This window comes from Leucopleurus acutus (assembly GCF_964270905.1).
Source record: "Leucopleurus acutus genome assembly, chromosome: X".
NCBI lineage: Eukaryota > Metazoa > Chordata > Mammalia > Artiodactyla > Delphinidae > Leucopleurus > Leucopleurus acutus.
The window spans coordinates 59601963-59620669 of NC_139148.1; the positions used below are offsets into that span (position 1 = coordinate 59601963).

The window sequence follows — 18707 nt, forward strand, 5'->3', positions numbered from 1 at the left end:
GAACCTTTTTTTTTTCTTTTTTTGGATTCCATATATATGTGTTAGCACACGGTATTTGTTTTTCTCTTTCTGACTTACTTCACTCTGTATGACAGACTCTAGGTCCATCCACCTCACTACAAATAACTCAATTTAGTTTCTTTTTATGGCTGAGTAATATTCCATTGTATATATGTGCCACCTCTTCTTTATCCATTCATCTGTTGATGAACACTTAGGTTGCTTTCATGTCCTGGCTATTGTAAATAAAGCTCTGGCAGTGTTTTTAGCTGTAATCCCGTTATACAGGAGTGCTGTTAATGTGGTGATAAAGTGTGGGTAGAATGGAAGCATTCATGAGTCTTATGATTAATTCTCAATCTTTTAGTGTGCCTGAGTTGGGTATTTCCTATCTCCCAGGTCAGTTCAGCTCTGGTAAAACCCCAGTCAGTTAGGCTCTGATAAAAGTTTTCCTTGAGGGCAGGCCTTGTTAAAGAGAATAGAGAGGTCTGGATATATTTCAAAATGGCTGCTTTTCCTCTCCCCTTGCTAGAAGGACAAGAGAATTTTTCTCCCATCTTCACTGTGAGAACCTGGTAGCGCTCTTGAAGGTAAAATGCATGAAAGTGTGGAGAACCCCCTAAGGCTGGGCCCACTGGGGATTTTTAGCCCTTGAGCTAGTCCACACTGAGCATCTAGCAATTTGTCAATTACAGTTTTAAAGTCTTCTTACTGATACTGGCTTCAGCTTCAGGCTTCTTCACCCAGTCTGCTATGAGTCTCCATATCCACCGGTCTGTCTCTCCATCTTACAGAACAGCAGTTTGCCTTGTGACCTCAATTCTCTGATGGATCTAAGAAGTGATTTTAAGTTTGCTCAGCTTTTTCCTTATTGTGAATATGGGAGTGATGGCTTTCAAGCGCTTGACACGTGAAGCCAGAAATTGGAAGTATATACATTTATTTTTTAATTTTCAAAACACATCTAGAAAAACATGAATCTTTCTGAAGTTTCAGCTTACCTGAAAATATTTACAGGCTGTGTGGCTTTGTGCAATTTAATCCATCTCTTCATCTATAAAATAAGCATAATAATAACTACTTTGCTGGATTGTTATAAGACCTAAATGAGATATGTAAAGCATCTAGCAAAGTGCATGGCTCATATATATTCAATAAATGTTAGCTTTAGTTATGGTGTCATTTATCTTCATCAGAACCCTAGGCTTGAATAGAGACAAAGTGTACAAAGTATTCCCTAATTTAGAAGATGAAGAATCAGAAGAAAATGGCCCACTTGCCTTATTGTCAGTTTGTGACTGAGTCAGGACCAGACTCAGGCTAGGACTGCTGCTGGCTTCCATGGCCCTGATGCTATTACAAGACCCCTTTTCTTAATATCAGATAGCAAACAGCCTGGCCACATTGATCAAAACCTGTCAGATCTCAAATTTACTACTATAAAAGCAGTCCCAAGGACTGCACAGCTGTTTGTCCCACCCTGATGTATTTGTGGGGTTTGCCTGCAGAAAGCATGATGATTACAAATAGAGGGTATTAGAATGATAGAAAAATGTAGCCTGTTACCACAGAAACAGACATGTGACAGTGGTAGTGCCCTGAGTAGGTATGAAAAAGGTTCTGAAGCATATAGAGAAAATAAATCAATATATCTAAAATGTTATAGAACTCAGCAGATGTTACTGCTTTTGCTCTGGTCAAGATGCTCATATCTAATATGGGATAGTTCTAGCTCCCTGATATTTTCTCTCTAGAAGACGGGAAACCACAATGGCCTCAAACAAAAGAAATGAGAATGGCGGATATAGAACCAGGGCTTAGAGGACCATGTTGAAACTCATAAGAATTATTTACTGGCCATGGTGGTTTTCCATCTTCTAGAGAGAAAATACCAGGGAGCTAGAATTCTTATACTGCTGAGATGATGTACTCACTAGCCCCTATGGGAAGTGCGATACAATTTAAGGATAATCTTGTCCATATTTTTTCATCCTCATTTTTTTCTGAGGGATATGCCAGATGTCCACTGAATAGATGGAAGCTCCCTGGGAGCCCTTCTGTGACACAAGAAGAAGTGGAAGATAGGGCTTTGAGCCCCTGTTATTCTCAGCACTCTTCATGGCATGGCCATTTTGGAAAATAAAGATAAAAATTTTAGTTAGCTCCTTGCCTCCCGCTGTATACCAAATCTATACCAGATTAATTAAAGATTTAAATATGAAAAATGAAATCATGAAAGAACTAGAAAAAAATACAAAGAGCTACCTATATAATGCTGTTGTATCCAAATTTAAAATGATAATGTAGAAATGTAGCTATTGACATAGAAGAAAGTTATCAAACAACATTTTTATTTGATCACATTTTGTAAAAATACATATTTATATGCATAGGAAATTTCTAGATATGCAGAAAATGTTAATCGTGGTTATTTGTGAGTAGTTTTTTTAAGCTATTTTTTTCCTTTTTGCTCCCCTTTTCTATGTATGTAGGTGTGCATGCATTTAAGTATGTATAATGAGTAGTATTTCTGGTATAAAAATAATAAAAGTTAACAAAATTTTTTAACATCTTTATTGCAGTATAATTGCTTTACAATGGTGTGTTAGTTTCTGCTGTATAACAAAGTAAGTCAGCTATACGTATACATATATCCCCATATCCCTTCCCTCTGCGTCTCCCTCCCACCCTCCCTATCCCACCCCTCTAGGTGGTCACAAAGCACCGAGCTGATCTCCCTGTGCTATGCGGCTGCTTCCCACTAGCTAGCTATTTTACATTTGGTAGTGTATATATGTCCATGCCACTCTCTCACTTCATCCCAGCTTACCCTTTCCCCTCCCCGTGTCCTCAAGTCCATTATCTACGTTTGCGTTTTTATTCCTGTCCTGCCCCTAGGTTCATCAGAACCATTTTTTGTTTAGACTCCATATATATGTGTTAGCATATGGTATTTGTTTTCCTCTTTCTGACTTACTTCACTCTGTATGACAGACTCTAGGTCCATCCATCTCATAAAAGTTAACGAAAAATTTTTAACTTCCCTTTCCCTCTTTTCCCTTGTAGATATAGGCCAAACTTTCCTTATAGATATAGGTCAGACTTCCTCCAGGAATTTATGTTTCCTCAACTAGCCAGTATAATTCCTTAAGTCTCCCCCCTTTAGTACTTTCCTATTCAACTGTAAGTTCTCTGAGGATAGAGTTGTGTTTCATTATTTACTGTGCCTTCCCTAGGTGTGCTCAATAAGGACTAGGTGCATGGCGATCGTCTGATTTCCTCAAAGCCTGCTTTGAAGTCTGATGTAATAGTACTTACCCTTTAACCAGCTGAAATGGTCAGCAACTTGGCCAGGGCTAACACAATCTGTCTGTGAGGCCAGTGGCTGCAATGGCTGTCATCTCACTGCTTTCCCAGGCTGAGGTGGCTGACTGGTTGGCTGGTAGCTGGTTGATGGGGTTATAGGCCTTTCTGTGTAAATCCTTCCCCAGACAGCTTTCTGGTTCAAGGAAGTGGCCCTTCTCAGGCTGTCTCTTAGTCAGTAGTATCTGTGTAGCTGTGCTTCCTTGCCAGAACCTCTGTGTACATTCTCAGGAGCTCTCAATGTTGTTAAAAACATACAAGATAGGCAGTAAAGAAAGAAGACCAAGAACTGGGAGGAGAGAAAGAGAGAAAAAAATGAGGATAAAAGAGTGGAGGATCATGACCTTAAGTGCAGCAGGTTGCTTAACCCAACCATAAACATCCCCTGCGCATAATAATACCTACTGTTGCACGTGAAATTACTTTGCCAGGGAAGTCTACACAGACATTGGTTTTCGAGGGACCTGTGCAAGCTCTGATGGCCACGCTGGCAGCCCTCCAAGTTAGAGGCTTTACTGACTTCTGATTGAAGTCTGCTCAGACAGAATCTTTGATAGAGCATGCTCTTATAGGTAAAGACCATTCCAAGCTTGTTGCAAGAATAAAATGAGATGATAGATGGAAATAGATTTTTTAGTCTATAAAAGAGTATACAGGGGCTTCCCTGGTGGCGCAGGGGTTGAGAGTCCGCCTGCCGATGCAGGGAACACGGGTTCGTGCCCCGGTCCGGGAAGATCCCACATGCCGCGGAGAGGCTGGGCCCGTGAGCCATGGCCACTGGGCCTGCGCGTCCGGAGCCTGTGCTCCGCAACGGGAGAGGCCACAACAGTGAGAGGCCCGCATACCGCAAAAAAAACAGTATACAAATGCTGGTCTTTTTGTGAGCTCCTGAGGGCACTGACAGGGGTTTATTGTTGTCCAGTAGGGTCTTCATGGGAGTTTGGAACAGATTTTTAAATATGTGCGCCTAAAGAAAATCAAATCCACCTACAGAATGAAGTGAATTGAGTCCCCAGTAGGGAAAAACATGCCTGCATGTCTGGGAGACACCTAAATTGTGTATGTCTGAGGAGTGATTGTTACCTAACTATATGAGGAAAGCCTTGGGTTTTCTGAGTGCCCTCAATTGATTAGAAATGTTTTCTTTAGAAGTAATTCCCCAGAAAATGCTTGTGATTTCATTGTCGATGAAACTGTTGGCACTTCTTTTAAAGTGTCTGTTAACTTATGTTAAATTACAGTGGGAGTGCATGTGGCCCCCAGATGAATGTATTATGGTTGCACCGTTTTAATAACTAACGATTTGAATAACGATAAGGAAGTGACTAAAAAGTAAACTGCCGCTGCTCTGCTCCTTCCATGAAAATGACCCTTTTGTCCTTCCAGCTTCAACACATGAGACTTCACATCACTTCCTGACCTGAATGCGTGACTCTTCAATCTCAGGACTTGCATAATTAATGGCATGCCGTCCTAAGGTTGTTGAGTTCTGCATTTCTGGGCATTTCATCTTTATGGCAAAGTACCCATTCCCTCACTTCAAAGACTAAGCCTGAAATATTTTTCTTCCTAGGGAAGAATCTTCCTGTAACTTTATTGTTACAACAGTCAGAGACAGATTGGGGAGGTTTGATAGTTGGGCGATACCTTGCCAATAACCTGACCCTTAGCATGGGGCTCCCTCAAATTTGCAGTGTCTTGGGGATTCCTCCTGTGACTGTCTTGAAGAATAAACACTTTATGTTAATTTCCAGTGACTTAGTTTTCCATTTTCTCTTTTTAACAGGTCCAGTTAAAAACAAGAAAAAGGGTAAGTCAAGCTCCTGATTTTGTAAAATTGCTGTCATGTCTTTTCTAAAATTAGAAGAAAAAATCAAGGGAGAAAGATTTTTATATTCGTTCAATGCTGGATGTCCATTATTTTACTCAATCACGTGTGATCTTCTTGAGTATTGTAGCTTCAAAGGAATAAGAAATATATATCATTTTTCAGTGATGATCCATGAAAGATAGAATTGCTTCCTAGCAACATGTGAAAGTTGTTTTTGCTTTTCTTTCTTGTTCCCTCTTCCATACAATTCATTTTACATCTCTTTCCTTCATTCTTCCTTACTCTTTCCCCTGTCCTTCTCCTTTCTCCTTTTTTTCCCCTCCTTTATCAAATCAGTGGCCAGGTATGAATGAAGTCCTGAGACTGCTTGTAGGGACTAGGTATACTACCTCTTGAGAGATGTCAGTACCCTATTTTTTGGCCTAAGAGCTATCCCTCTCCTATTTCTCAGAGAGTCAGGGAAGGTATTTCTTGCTCTGGGGTTTCAATATCATTTTCTCTGTGATGGAAAACCTCAGCTGTAGTAGTACCCTGATCATTTAGTCTTTTCCAAGAATCTCCTAGTTGAGTGGATCCATTGTGCCGTTGTTGGGTCTGTAAGTCTCCAGTGTACTTGCAATGGGAATGGCCCACGAGTTTGTACAAGTGCTTGCCTGCCTGAAGAGGAGAAACCAAAGACAGAACAGGTTCCAAAAGACAGGACCAGGGAATGTGGTCCACTCCTTAGGACTAAAAGAACCAACCACGAAACGAGTTTTATGTACCTATTTTTTTCTGTGTTCTGACCTGGGAGGAAAATAGAGTGAAATTCATGAGTTTTCATTAAAATGCTCTAAGCGAAATGATTCTGTCTGTTAACATTTCTGGAGCTTTACAGAGTAGATTATCAATCCCAGACTAGGCCCGAAAGACTGGCTTCAGCTGCCTCCTGCCACTTCTCTGAGTACTAGGGTACTCTGGTGGCTTGAGATGCCATGGCCCACATGGGAAACCTGTGTCCCTGTTGTAAAGAAGCTGAAGAATGGCCTGGCCCCTAAGGACCTGAGCTGAGCAAAATTGGAAAATAGCCAGAGAACTGGAGTCAGTGAGGAAACCTTTCTTTGTGGAGCCTGGGCATTCACCAAGCTATTCTGTCTTTTAAGAAAGTAAATGTGACTTTTTAAAAAAATAAATTTATTTATTTATTTATTTTTGGCTGTGTTGGGTCTTTGTTGCTGCGCACGGGCTTTCTCTAGTTGCAGCGAGTGGGGGCTACTCTTCGTTGCGGTGCACGGGTTTCTCATTGCGGTGGCTTCTCTTGTTGCGGAGCATGGGCTCTAGGCATGCGGGCTTCAGTAGTTGTGGCTTGCAGGATCTAGAGCGCAGGCTCAGTAGTTGTGGCGCACGGGGCTTAGTTGCTCCGCGGCATGTGGGAACTTCCCGGACCAGGGTTCGAACCCGTGTCCCCTGCATTGGCAGGCGGATTCTTAAACACTGCGCCACCAGGGAAGCCCAAATTTGACTTTCAAGTGTGTAGTTTTCTGTTCTTATCACATCCCTTTAAGACAGAAATTTTAACAAACCTAGAAAGCTCCCCTGGCCTGGACAAGGACACTCTGCTCCTAGCACAAGCCCAGGGATGACTTCCTTTCTTTCTTTCTTTTTTTTAATAAATTTATTTATTTATTTATTTATTTATTTGTTTATTTATTTATTTATTTATGGCTGCATTGGGTCTTCGTTGCTGCACGCAGGCTTTCTCTAATTGCAGCGAGCGGGGGCTATTCTTCGTTGCAGTGCGTGTACCTCTTATTGCAGTGGCTTCTCTTGTTGCAGAGCATGGGCTCTAGGCATGCGGGCTTCAGTAGCTGTGACACGCAGGCTTCAGTAGTTGTGGCATGCGGGCTCAGTAGTTGTGGTGCTGGCTTAGTTGCTCCATGGCATGTGGGATCTTCCCGGACCAGGGATTGAACCTGTGTCCCTTGCACTGGCAGGTGGATTCTTAACCACTGCACCACCAGGGAAGTCCCCTTCCTTTCTTTCTTAATAGGTAGACTTGAGAGCACTTTCTAATGACAGCTACTAAGTTTTTTTTTTCCACTCACTCATTCACTAGACAGTGAATAAGCATCTTGTAATTGTCAGGAAGAGAGATACAGAGATGAAGAAAAATGGTTACTGCCCTCCGAAATCTCCCGGTATAGTTGGAGTCACGGAAGCACACACAAATAATTGAAGTACAGTATTTTAAAAAGTGCAATTATAGAAGCATGAGCTTCCCATGCTTGGTCCCACATCTCAGAGAAAACATTATCTAACCTAGACTTTGAAGGATGAGGAAAAAAGAAGGGGAAGAATATTCCAGCAAAGAAAACTACATACTGAAATCTCTCAGAGGCATGAAAGAACATGTCATGTCTGGGGGAACAGCAAGTAGGCTAGTGATTTACCCAAGTATAGGGCATGTGTGTGGTGGGGAGCAGCACCCATTTGAAGTGTCATCCAAGGGGTGAGCACCGAGAGAACACACTTGCTGGTGGTAATGGAAGGCAGCTTTCTAGGCGAGAAGCTCTGAAATTACAAACTCAAGAGATCCCAATGCCTCTGGTAGTGACTTGGATCACTGCCCAGCACTGCTACCTTGTATGTGGGCCGCTATTGGGAAGAGAATGCACATAGGCTTTAAACATTTGCCTTGGCTGAAAGCGATTTAGAAGCCTTTAATACTGATTTCCTTGGACACAGTGAATAGACACATGCCTGAAGAGGTAATTGAGTTGTTCATTTAATTTCCATCCTTTAATGGAATTTTCCCCCTCCCATAACTTTCTCTCTCTCTCTCTCTCTCTCTCTCTCTCTCTCCTCCCCCCCCATCTCTTGCTTTTAGTTCATTCTTTCAACAATTTGAGCTTCACTAAAAGAACGTGTGTATTCTTGCATCTAAGACTACACAGGGTAACTTGATAAGTACAAAAGTCTCTGGGCTTTTGTATCGTGAGGTGCTCTGTTAGAGTAAGGAAATCCAGAGAAGGAATACAGTCCTCTAAAGTCATCTTCTTGGTCCAGGGGCCATTTTGTACATGCTCCTCTGTGGGCCAACTTTCTGTAAGGATGCAAGGATGACAAGCACAGTTACTTAAACCTGGTTGCAGAGGAGCAAAGAGGACCAGCTGCAGAACTAGATCCCAGCAGGAGCTTGTTCTCAGATGCCTTCTAGCATTTTCATAAGTGAACATTCTCTGTTTACACTGCAACCATTATTCACTTTCACTGCAGGAGTTTCTGGCTCTAATTCTTCCAAAATTACATTAACAATCACAGGAGACTCACAATCTTGACACTAAAGTTCACACTACCCACAGAAGCCCCTCTAGCTCAAAAATCACTGTTAGGCCTGGATATTCTGGGACAGAGGACAGCCTACTATGCACCATCCCCTGTGTCTGTGCCACTCAGAGAAGAGTGAGAGAGAAGCAGACTTTATAACCAGGCTAGGGAAGTTTCCTGACTGCCAGGGGTACGTCAATCCTCCTTATGGAACCTCAGTCTTGGGAGGAAACTTAGAGAAATCATTGAGGCCAAGCTCCTCGTTCTACCGATGGAGAAACTAAGGCTCAAGGAGAGGAAGGGATTTACCCGAAGTATACATCCGTGGCAGAGCTGAGGCTTACAGCCTTATCTCCTGACTACAGATTCCTTGTTTTCTCCACTACACTAGCCGGAATTGAAACCTGGGCGCTGAATAAGCCTGACTTGGAAGCTGCCCAAATCTGAAGGGAGATGGCTTTCCTGTTCGGCATCTTAAAATTTGCTAGATCTCGAAACTGGGCAGATTCAGTCTTCTGCTTCTAAGTGCAGGGAAAACGCTAAGACTCCTGTCTCTCCGAGAGAGAAGCTCTATGGACCTTCCTTACTTTCCTCCCTGGGGAAGGGGCCCCGCAATGACCCTGTTGTTTCATTGCAAATGCAGATGTGGTTAGACATGGACAAGTGACCTCTTGAGTGGCATTGCCATGAGGACTGGGTTTCTTGAGCACGCGGCATTCTTCTTAAAAGAGGACCTGATAAATCAGAACAGGATTCTCCTCCCTGAGAGCCCAGGGAGCCAGGAGGCAGAGTCAGGAAGGAGGTAGTTAAATGAGACTTGACAGGGTTATATTTAAAAAGGAAGAAAGAATCACAGGTGAAGACACCATGATGGAGTCTGGGGAAAGGCTCCCATTCCTGAGACTTCCACAAGATTGTGAAAAAGCGGGGAAGGGAGGAAGCAGTCACCCACCTGTGACCACCTGCAGTGCTTGAATTGGACTGCATGGAGCAGAGGAGGTTAAACAGGAGGAACGGGAGGTTTTGGTTCAAAACCACAGTTATGACTCTGTTAACATAGCTACATTCTGGCGGGGATGTGGTAAGGACTGGAATATGGAATAAGAAGGCTGAGACTGCTCTGAAAGGATAGCGAGGAGGAAACGGGGAGGATCTGGTGGCTTGATTAATAATACATTCAAGAATAGGGCCTCTGAGAAAAGACTTTGGGAAGCCAGATTATTTAGCCTATAAAAATAGAGGTTGATAGATGACTTAATGTCTTTGAGCACATGAGGGTTATTGTGTTTATGATGGTAGCTATTCTTCTCTATCTATACAAACAATAGAAAAAGAGCTTAAACTGCCACAGGAGGAATTTCAGTTCAATATACAGAAGAACTTCCTAACAGTGAGGGGGTAATAAACATTGGAACATGTTACCAAGGGAGTTTGAAGAATTTCCTTTCCCAGAGATCTTTAAAACTAGGGTTTAGAGGGGTCAGCTGAGAAAGCAAAAACCTGCCTGCTGCTTCCTCCTCAGCTCAGCTCTCTGTGCTCTCCACTGCCCCTTCTTTCCTTATGGTGCTCGAGCCCTCTCTGTCTCTCTCTCACTCTCTCTCTCTCCCCCCCCCCCCGCTTCCCTCCCTCGCCCTCCCCTCCCCCACCTCTCATCTCCCAGACTCCTTCCAATCCCACATTCCCACCTCCATCCCAAGCCCAAGTCCCTGTACATCCCGACTCCTATAGGAAACCTTCCTGGAGCCGATATTCTTCCTAAGGTCAGGCCTGGACAATAAATGTGAAAGCCACACTCTTCAACAATAGCCCAGTTCTCAATTCTAAAAAGTGACCCATAGGTCTAGCCACTTGGCAATTCTGATCCTTTGGACTTAGCCGAACTGTAACCTCCTGTTTGAAGCCTTCCCTGACCTCTCCAGCATTTTGTCCCTACCACTAATGCAGCACTTCTACTATCGTGTGACTGTGTCTGTTTCCCCACTAGACTGAGCTCCTTGAGGGCCATTATATCTTCAAACCCAACCTGTAAATGATTATTCATGAAACAGGGTAGGGAGTGTGTGTGTGTGTGTGTGTGTGTGTGTGTGTGTGTGTGTGTGTGTCACGTATGATAAAAGTATCCACCTCTTTAAGAGCAGGAACTCCCAGAGGGCCGACTTTGTGTCATTAGAAGGCTGAGGAACTCCTGACAGTACATTCTCAGTCAATAACTACAAATGTAATACCTAATCTTGTCTTTCAGGAAAGAAGGCAGGACCTCCTGGGCCCAATGGCCCCCCAGGACCTCCAGGACCTCCAGGACCCCAAGGACCCCCAGGGATTCCGGGGATTCCTGGAATTCCAGGAACAACTGTTATGGGACCACCTGGCCCTCCAGGTCCTCCTGGTCCTCAAGGACCCCCTGGTCTCCAGGGACCTTCTGGTGAGTTCTTCCATCTCTCCACCCTCCTAGGCTCCTTAAAAGTTCTCTAATAGAGCAAGAGTGGGTGATCCCAAGAGCATTTTCAAATGGTGGTGTACAGTGATGTGCACTATATCCTTCCCCCCACCGCATTGCCCATTTGAAGAGCATTTAATCTCTTTGCATCTTTCCCTTTGGGCCCAGAAGGGCATCCAAAAGATATAGATCCAGATCCAAACCTGCCTAATTGAAGTTGACAGGAGTCAGACTACCTGGGCTTAGGTCAGTTGTTATTTCCTTCTCCTGTTCCCCTCTTGTATCTTGGGGCTTTACAGAAATGGAGTCTTTGCGGCTGATTTCTCTGGGTCTTTACTGCCACAAGACTCAGATTCTTTGACTCATAGTTCAAACAGGGCTAATCCGTGTCACCGTGGCCCCAAGAGATGCAGTTAGGGGTTGTTTTTCCATCCAATCTTTCCACAAATATTAATTGAGCACTTTCTATGTGCAAGAGATATATTGATAAGTGGTCCCTGTTCTCGTGGAATTTATGTCCTACAGGAGGAGAGAGGCAAGTAAAGAAGCAAAGTATTTACAAATGGCAATGCGCTCTATGAAGAAAATTAATAGAAAGGGAGCAAAAGGTTAAAGAAGCGAGCACCATCGTCTCGGGGTCACGTGGTGGCAGGAAAACACTCTCCTCTGTCTCCATAGGTGCTCGGTGGTGCTTCCCTTAGAGCAGCGTTGGTGAGAGGCCAGTTTCCCTGCTGGTTGCTAGGCCCACTGAAGATGCAGGTCGGGAGCAAGTAAGAGAAGGAAGGAGTGTCCTCTCCTACCCCAGTGCCCTGCATCACACCCTGACTCTCCCTCCATTTCTGAGCCCTGGAAAATAACACTCAGACAGGGCTTCACTACAGGGAGCAAAAGCTCAGTGCTACTGGCTGCCTAGGTGAGGAGTAAAGGAAGTAGAAAGAGACGCCCTCTGACTGGCCTGTCCTATTTTGCAGGTGCTGCTGATAAAGCTGGAACTCGAGAAAACCAGGTTGGCTGGGAATTGCTCTCTTGCTGGAGAGGAGGGAAGACCACAGGCTAGAGCCACCCTTCAGTTTGCTCCCTATTCAATTTGCTGAGGCTTTATCTTGTGAGGAGACCCTGGAGGTTCTGAGGTTCTTCATTCACAGCCTCCTCCATCTCTATGAATAGAAAAGCTTTGCCCCAGGGCCTGCCTTTAGCAAGGGAACTGAGTCTTGTCATGGCCATTTTTCCCCATTCCCCAGGAGACAGAGGGTCACCATTGCCAAACCCAATAGTCAGCTGCCAGTCAGGCCTATTCACCTGGATCTCTGCCTCCCCGGCCACCCCAGACACCTTGTCGGCCCTCAGACCACCTGACATCAGCAGCTTAGAAGTTTAAGAGTATGTCCTTGAAAATCAGCCAACCAGCTCTGGGTCAAGCCCAGCCTAGACTTCTGCCTTCATGGCCTGAAGGGCTCCTCCCTAGTCTCTGAGCTTCCTGATCCGTCTCTACTGGCAGGTTCCGCCGCCTCGCCTTGTCTCATCTCAGCCTCCCTCACTACAGCTGTTTGGTCACGGCGATCAGTCTACACAGTTGCACGGTGCTTGACGGCTTGCAGGGCATTTTATATTCATCACCTCAGTTGATCTTCAGACATCCCTGTGAGAGAGGTCAGACAGAGATTCTCATGATCCCCGTTTCACAGTTAGCGAAATGAGGCTCAGAGGCATTACATTTGGCTGAGGTCACACAGCTATGAAGTGGCAGAGCTACAAAATCATATTACCCTCTAGTAGAAATGTGGCCACTCGCGTCCCAGGAAAGGGGAGAGGGATCAGAATTGGGATACAAATGAAGACTAGAAACCAGAGGTGGAATCCTGGCAACCGGTGGCTGAGCAAGCAGCCATTTCTCACAGTGACTACTCTCTCTGTCCTTCTTATCCTCCCAGCCAGCCGTGGTGCATCTACAGGGCCAAGGGTCAGCAATCCAAGTCAAGAATGGTAAGAGTCAAAGCAGGCTCTCTCCCTAAGGAGAGTTTCTCCTCCCCTTACCCCCAGCCTTGTTCCTCCCAGGCCCCTGAGGTACCCTTGACATTCGGGGCCATTCTCTACTCCATTTTGCCCTCTGCTGGCTGTCCTGAGTAATTGCTTGCCCTAAGGTTACTACAAATTGCATTTAGAATCGCTGATGAGGAAGCTGAAAGGGACTTGAGACATTGTCTAAACCAGGGATTCTTGGGAGGTGGAGGCTGAATCAGAGTCACCCTTGGGGATATGTGTAGTTTTATCACCATTTTCACAATACAAATTAGAGAAAGTAGAACGACATAAAATCGAATCTTCTTGTCTGATGGGTCTACACAGAAAATGGGTGGAGGAGGCATTTCTCTCAGGGAAGTGGGGGGCATGTTAGACTCTCCAGGGAGTATGAGATGCTAGTGTCTATGAAAAAGGGGGGTGGATTTCAGGAAACCCTAATTTAGTGTAATCCCTGCATTTAAAAGGTGGGGAAACAGAGTGCCAGACAAATTGTACAACACCATACTAAATCTACTGCCTTATATCTGTATGGTACTTTAGAGTTTTCAACATACTTTCTTTGTCTTTGATTTGATTTGATCCTCACGACAAAGGTAGGCATTAGCTCCTTTTTACAGAGACAGAAACTGAAGCTCAGAGAGGTTAATTAACTGGCCCAAGGTTTCCGTTAAGTGTAGGAGCTGGGATTCAAAACCACATCTGTTTGACTCTCTCCACCGCACTATGCCACTTCAGAGATGTGTGTGTATACTCCACCGAATGATTAGCTTCATTTTCTTCCTCAAAGAGACATGAACGTTCATTAAAGAACGGTGCTTTGAAATAATGTCCGGTCCCCAGGGTGCACAAAGCCTAAAATGCGTGAACCCCCAGGAGCTTCGAGAAGCAGCAAGCCAGCCAAGATGCCAGACGCTTACTGGGAGGGGCTGTGAGTACAGAAACAGTGAATGAAGGTTCAGAAACCTGCTGCATGGGGACAGCTTCTAAGAGCCCAGTCAGTCCTGAACTGGCTGTGCTCTGCTTCCTTAATGATCGGGCTTGGCTACATCCTGGAGTGCCACCAGAATGCCTGACTCAATCACCTCAGAAATATAAGTAGGAACAGAATGGCACCAAAACCTAAGCAGTCCTGCTGGGACCAAGTACCTTGGGCCCCAGGGCCCTGGATGGGCCATGATCACCATCTGTCCAGAGAAGGGTGAGACAGGCAGGAAATAGATTTGTTTGGGTGTCTCGATGGGTGGCCTCAATGTTATGCCAGAAGCTACTGATTTTGCTCCCACCACATAACAAGACTGGTTCTAACCCTTCTGGGCCAATCCCCAGTAGTAGTCTATGCTGATCTTTAGTTCCAACAGAAGCAAGAGTGAGAGCATCAGGGCTTCCCTGGTGGCTCAATGGTTAAAAATCCGCCTGCCAATGCAGGGAATACGGGTTCGAGCCCTGGTCCGGGAAGATCCCACATGCTGTGGAGCAACTAAGCCCGTGCGCCACAACTGCTGAAGCCTGTGTGCCTAGAGCCCGTGCTCCGCAACAAGAGAAGCCACCGCAATGAGAAGCCCACGCACCGCAACACAAAAAAGAGTAGCCCCCGCTCGCCGCAACTAGAGAAAGCTCGCGCGCAGCAACAAAGACCCAACACAGCCAAAACTAAATAAATTAAAATTTAAAATAAAGAGTGAGGGCATCAGGGGTAGCAAGATACCATGCAGAGTGGTCCTCCGTGAGGGGCAGAGCCAGGGCATCTCCTCCAAACTCCTATCCCATCTGCTTATCACCTTAAGGGAAGACGGGCACCTTTTCTAGAAGGCCAGTTTCCTTACACCTCAGAAAGGCAGACCTCCTGAGACTAGCCAAGGATGGACTTTCAAAACATATTTTCTTGAATGAAGAATGGATGGTTTTGAGGCTTGAAGGCTCCTTAGGCCTGGACTCCCTCCTCTTGAGGTGGGAAGGAACATCCCCCTTGCTGCAAGATGGAAAGGGAAGCTTTTCCTCCTCCCTCACATGCCAGCCCCCACCGTCCAGCCAAGGTGGAGTGACTGACCCTCCACCCCATGTGGGGTATTACTGAGAGACATGCTTTGCTGGGGTGCCTCAGTGCACAGACACCCTCTCCATCCCTTTGGTTGGTTCTAGTGCTGCGTTGCGGTCTATCCCTCACTCTCATAAGGGTCACTCTCCCCTACCGGGCTTTATTACTGGTGGTCACTTGCTCCGGCTGCCATGAAGTCTGACTCACACCTGATCCCTAAGGTTCTCTGGGTAGACAGTTCCTTGGGCTGAGTGGTTTCCTGGGGGCCCAGCGAGGCTTTCCAGAAAGGAGTGGGTGTGGAGGTACTATAGAAAGGAATCTCTTAAGGACAAGGAGAAAACCCATGAACCTATAAGACAGGAGAGGGATTCAGGAGCTATAGCTGGTAAGATGAAATGGAATAAGACCTAGCCTGCCCCTCAGTGTCTGGATTTTGCCTGTGCAGGCCCCAGAACAACAAAGAAAATAGGGCAGCGTGCCCGCCCTCTTCTTACCTCCCCCCCAATTCCAGCTAGAAGATGTTGGTTAAATATCGTTCCAGATAGAGGGGTCAGGAAAGGAGAGAAGAAGAAGGACAGGCAGACCCCACGGGCCTGAGGCAGGCCTAGCTGCCACGTTACAAACAGACTGCTTTCTCTGCTTCCAGATGCTATTCTTAAAGCTTGGCATCCTGGGCTATCCAGGTTGTATTGGGATGGGGCTGGGGGTTGTGTATGGCTTGATATTTCTTGTGTTTATTGCCCAGATAGTTCTGACATGTACTGAGTGACTGCCCTTCTCTCATACTGAGATCTTTCAGGTGGAGTGCTCAATGATTGGTCTCGGATCACCATGAACCCCAAGGTGTTTAAGCTACACCCCCGCAGTGGGGAGTTGGAGGTACTGGTGGACGGCACCTACTTCATCTATAGTCAGGTAGAAGTGAGTACGGTCTCAGGCCTAACTCTTCTTATATCCAGAATGCAGATCTCGTGCAGGCCACAGGGGGGCACTGTGGAGCCAGCCCAGCCCAGCCAATGGCTAACGTCCTGCTTTGGGCGGGGAGGGGAGCGGGGAGGGCGCACTGGGAGGGAGTTGAAAAGAGGGAGGAAAGAGAGAGGGGGCTGTCTGGGGTTTTTTCCTAGCCAGATATGATTGAAAAACTGAAAAGAGGCCCATCCCACGCCCTGCCATCTGATTCCCTCCTACGGAGCCCCAGGCCCTAGTTTCCCCACTGAGTTGTTTGGTTCTACTGCCAAACTTGAACTCTGCCTTAGTATATATTCTTTGCAAGTCAGTTCCAGGGCTGCTGAGGACCCCTTCCTCCCACACTACTGGCTTTATAATGAAGACTGAGAGTGCCCCTCCGGACCTTCTCTCCACCTCAAAAAGATTTCTGTCTTTCCTTCTTCTTTCTCCCATTTGTTTCTCTACCTTTCTGCTTCTCTGTCATTCTTGCCTTCCCCCTGCTGTCGTTCTCCAAGCCCTTTTCGCCCTCTGTTTTTGTCCTCGTCCTGGCCCAGGGCCCACTCCCCAGGTCGACCAATGCCCATCCACTTCCACCCCTGTTGTTTGTCTCCAATGGGGTGGCTCCTCAGAGCTAGCGGCGGGCGAGCCTTGAGGCCGGGGCTTCTGAGGGGCGGGTAGCAAGCAGGTGGATGGACAGAAAGACGCTGGAGCCGGCAGAAGGGTCTCCCAGGAGAGTGGCCGGAGAAGGTGGGTTCACGAGCATTTGCTGAGCCTACTGAGCATCTTGGCACAGCTTGGGTCCTGACCCAAGAAACTGTATGGCGTCTGAATACACTGCAGCCTCCTGAACAGGCTGTGGTGGGAACAGCCTTCCATAAAGTGAGTTAGGGCAACAGATGAGTGTCCCAGTCCCCAGGGGTATGATCCCAACATCCTAAGTGCCATTTGGTGGGGGTGGGGATCAAAGCTGGGAGTGGGGTGTGAAGGATAAGGGTAGTGAAGAAGAGAAAAATTAATTTTCTGGGCCTGGTATAGAACTGGGAGTGGCCTCAGGCCTTGTACCCCACGCAAACTGGGAAAATGCCCTGGATATCATGCCACTGAACACAGCTTAGCACTTCCTTCTGGCCACGAAGTTAGTTTTGCCCTTCCACATTCTTTATCTCATTTGTGACGGACAGTTCTCCATCCCTCTGCATCTGTTTCCTCAATCATCAGACGAGAGCGCCAAGGGGCACTGGGAGAATCAGTGAGAGAAATTCAGCCGCAGGGGAGCAGGGTGTAAGCGGAGAGAACTGAAGAACTCGCAGATTGTTCCTGTGCCCTCTCTGGGGAATCAGTAACTGCTAAGTTTATCTACAAATGGTCCCTGGGGCTGGAAATTGGAAATTGATTCGCCTTCGTTTGTGTCTGTAGCACTGATCCAGCACCTAATGTGTGCCGAGAACTGTGCTGGAGGGCAGGGGGCAGGGAGGGGGCGCTGGGGGAGGTAAAGGGGCGAATGAGGCATGGTTCTGGCTCTTGCAGAGTCTCCCACCCCTGTGCTGTTGAAAGAGGTTTGCTTAACCCCCTGAGCCCAATGGAGGGGAGGCAGGACAGCGAATAAGCCTGTCGCCCCGCCCGTCCTGCTGGCCGACTAGCGTGCCTTCAAAAGGTGCAGTGGCAGCTCGCGTGAGCAGGTCGCGTCTGCTGGTCACGGGGGAGGGCCCGCCCACCCTCTCCTTCCGCTCGCCCCCAATCCCTTCTCGTTGCCTCTCCCCCAGGTATACTACATCAACTTCACTGACTTTGCCAGCTATGAGGTGGTGGTGGACGAGAAGCCCTTCCTGCAGTGCACCCGCAGCATCGAGACAGGCAAAACCAACTACAACACGTGTTACACGGCGGGCGTCTGCCTTCTCAAAGCGCGGCAGAAGATCGCCGTGAAGATGGTGCACGCCGACATCTCCATCAACATGAGCAAGCACACCACCTTCTTCGGGGCCATCAGGCTGGGCGAGGCCCCTGCATCCTAGATTCCCCCCCCTCCCCAATCCCGTTTTGCCCCTGCCCGTGCTCCTACCCCAGGTTAGGGAGCCGGGACTTCCAGAACCTAAGTGCTGCTGTGGAGTGAGGTGTGTGGGTGTAGCAGCCACAGAGAAAAATGCCCTAGTGCTATTTATTCCCCGGTGACTTCAGGATGACAATATCTGCTTGACTTTCCAGAATGACCTTGAGTGAACAGGACATGAAGCAGAACCTTCCTCCTTGGCTCCGTGTTGACTGCTTCCGGCATGACTCTTCAACCTCGAGGTCCCGGGTGTCATTTTGTTGCACTAAAGTGAGGGGCTCAGGCAGCAGGCGAGAATTAGCAAAGGTGCAGCCCAGACTGTGGGGCAAGCCTCTGACCCCGAAGGGCAGGGGCGGGGCAGGAGGGGAGCATTGCAACCTAAAGAGAGGGGCAGGGAGGGAAAGGCAGGTGCTTGTGGCAGAGCCCAGGGGAGAAACCTGCCAGATGGTTTTCCCACTGTCGCTGAGCCGCGTCCCGGCAGCTGGCAGGGCTTTGAGGACAGGAGGTTTGCTTTTCCTTGGAGCAATTGCAGGGCATGGCCAGAAACCTGCCTGCATAAGAAACAGAGGCCGTGCTTGGGACCACATGTCTTTCACTTTGTTTACAGCTGTGCTCCAAGCTCAGAAGACTCCTTGGGTCCCCCCGCAATTGTCCCCTTCCCAACCTGGCGAGAACCTCCGTTTTCGTCCTCCCCAGAGCCTACCTCTGTCTGAGA

At 47.0% G+C, this 18707-nt stretch overlaps 2 protein-coding genes across 9 annotated transcripts in view; one reads left to right on the top strand and one right to left on the bottom strand.

Annotated features, from left to right (window-relative positions):
- Positions 1–17957, top strand: part of EDA (ectodysplasin A) — a gene marked incomplete at both ends in the record, with an annotated part of 366474 nt that extends 348517 nt beyond the window's left edge. For 2 of the 8 annotated variants that reach the window (XM_082864827.1, XM_082864831.1), the window contains 6 exons: positions 5150–5173; positions 10743–10922; positions 11909–11943; positions 12869–12920; positions 15785–15915; positions 17706–17957. In XM_082864827.1, coding sequence (XP_082720953.1) covers positions 5150–5173; positions 10743–10922; positions 11909–11943; positions 12869–12920; positions 15785–15915; positions 17706–17957 — 674 coding nt within the window. The remainder of the gene's footprint in view (positions 1–5149; positions 5174–10742; positions 10923–11908; positions 11944–12868; positions 12921–15784; positions 15916–17705) is intronic. The other 6 variants (XM_082864828.1, XM_082864834.1, XM_082864833.1 and 3 more) reach the window with 6 other exon arrangements.
- A 139-nt stretch (positions 17958–18096) lies between these two features.
- AWAT2 (acyl-CoA wax alcohol acyltransferase 2) overlaps positions 18097–18707 on the bottom strand; it is a gene marked incomplete at both ends in the record, with an annotated part of 32827 nt that continues 32216 nt past the window's right edge. Inside the window, 1 exon segment of the mRNA XM_082864378.1 lies at positions 18097–18370. Within this exon segment, the coding sequence (XP_082720504.1) occupies positions 18097–18370 (274 nt within the window).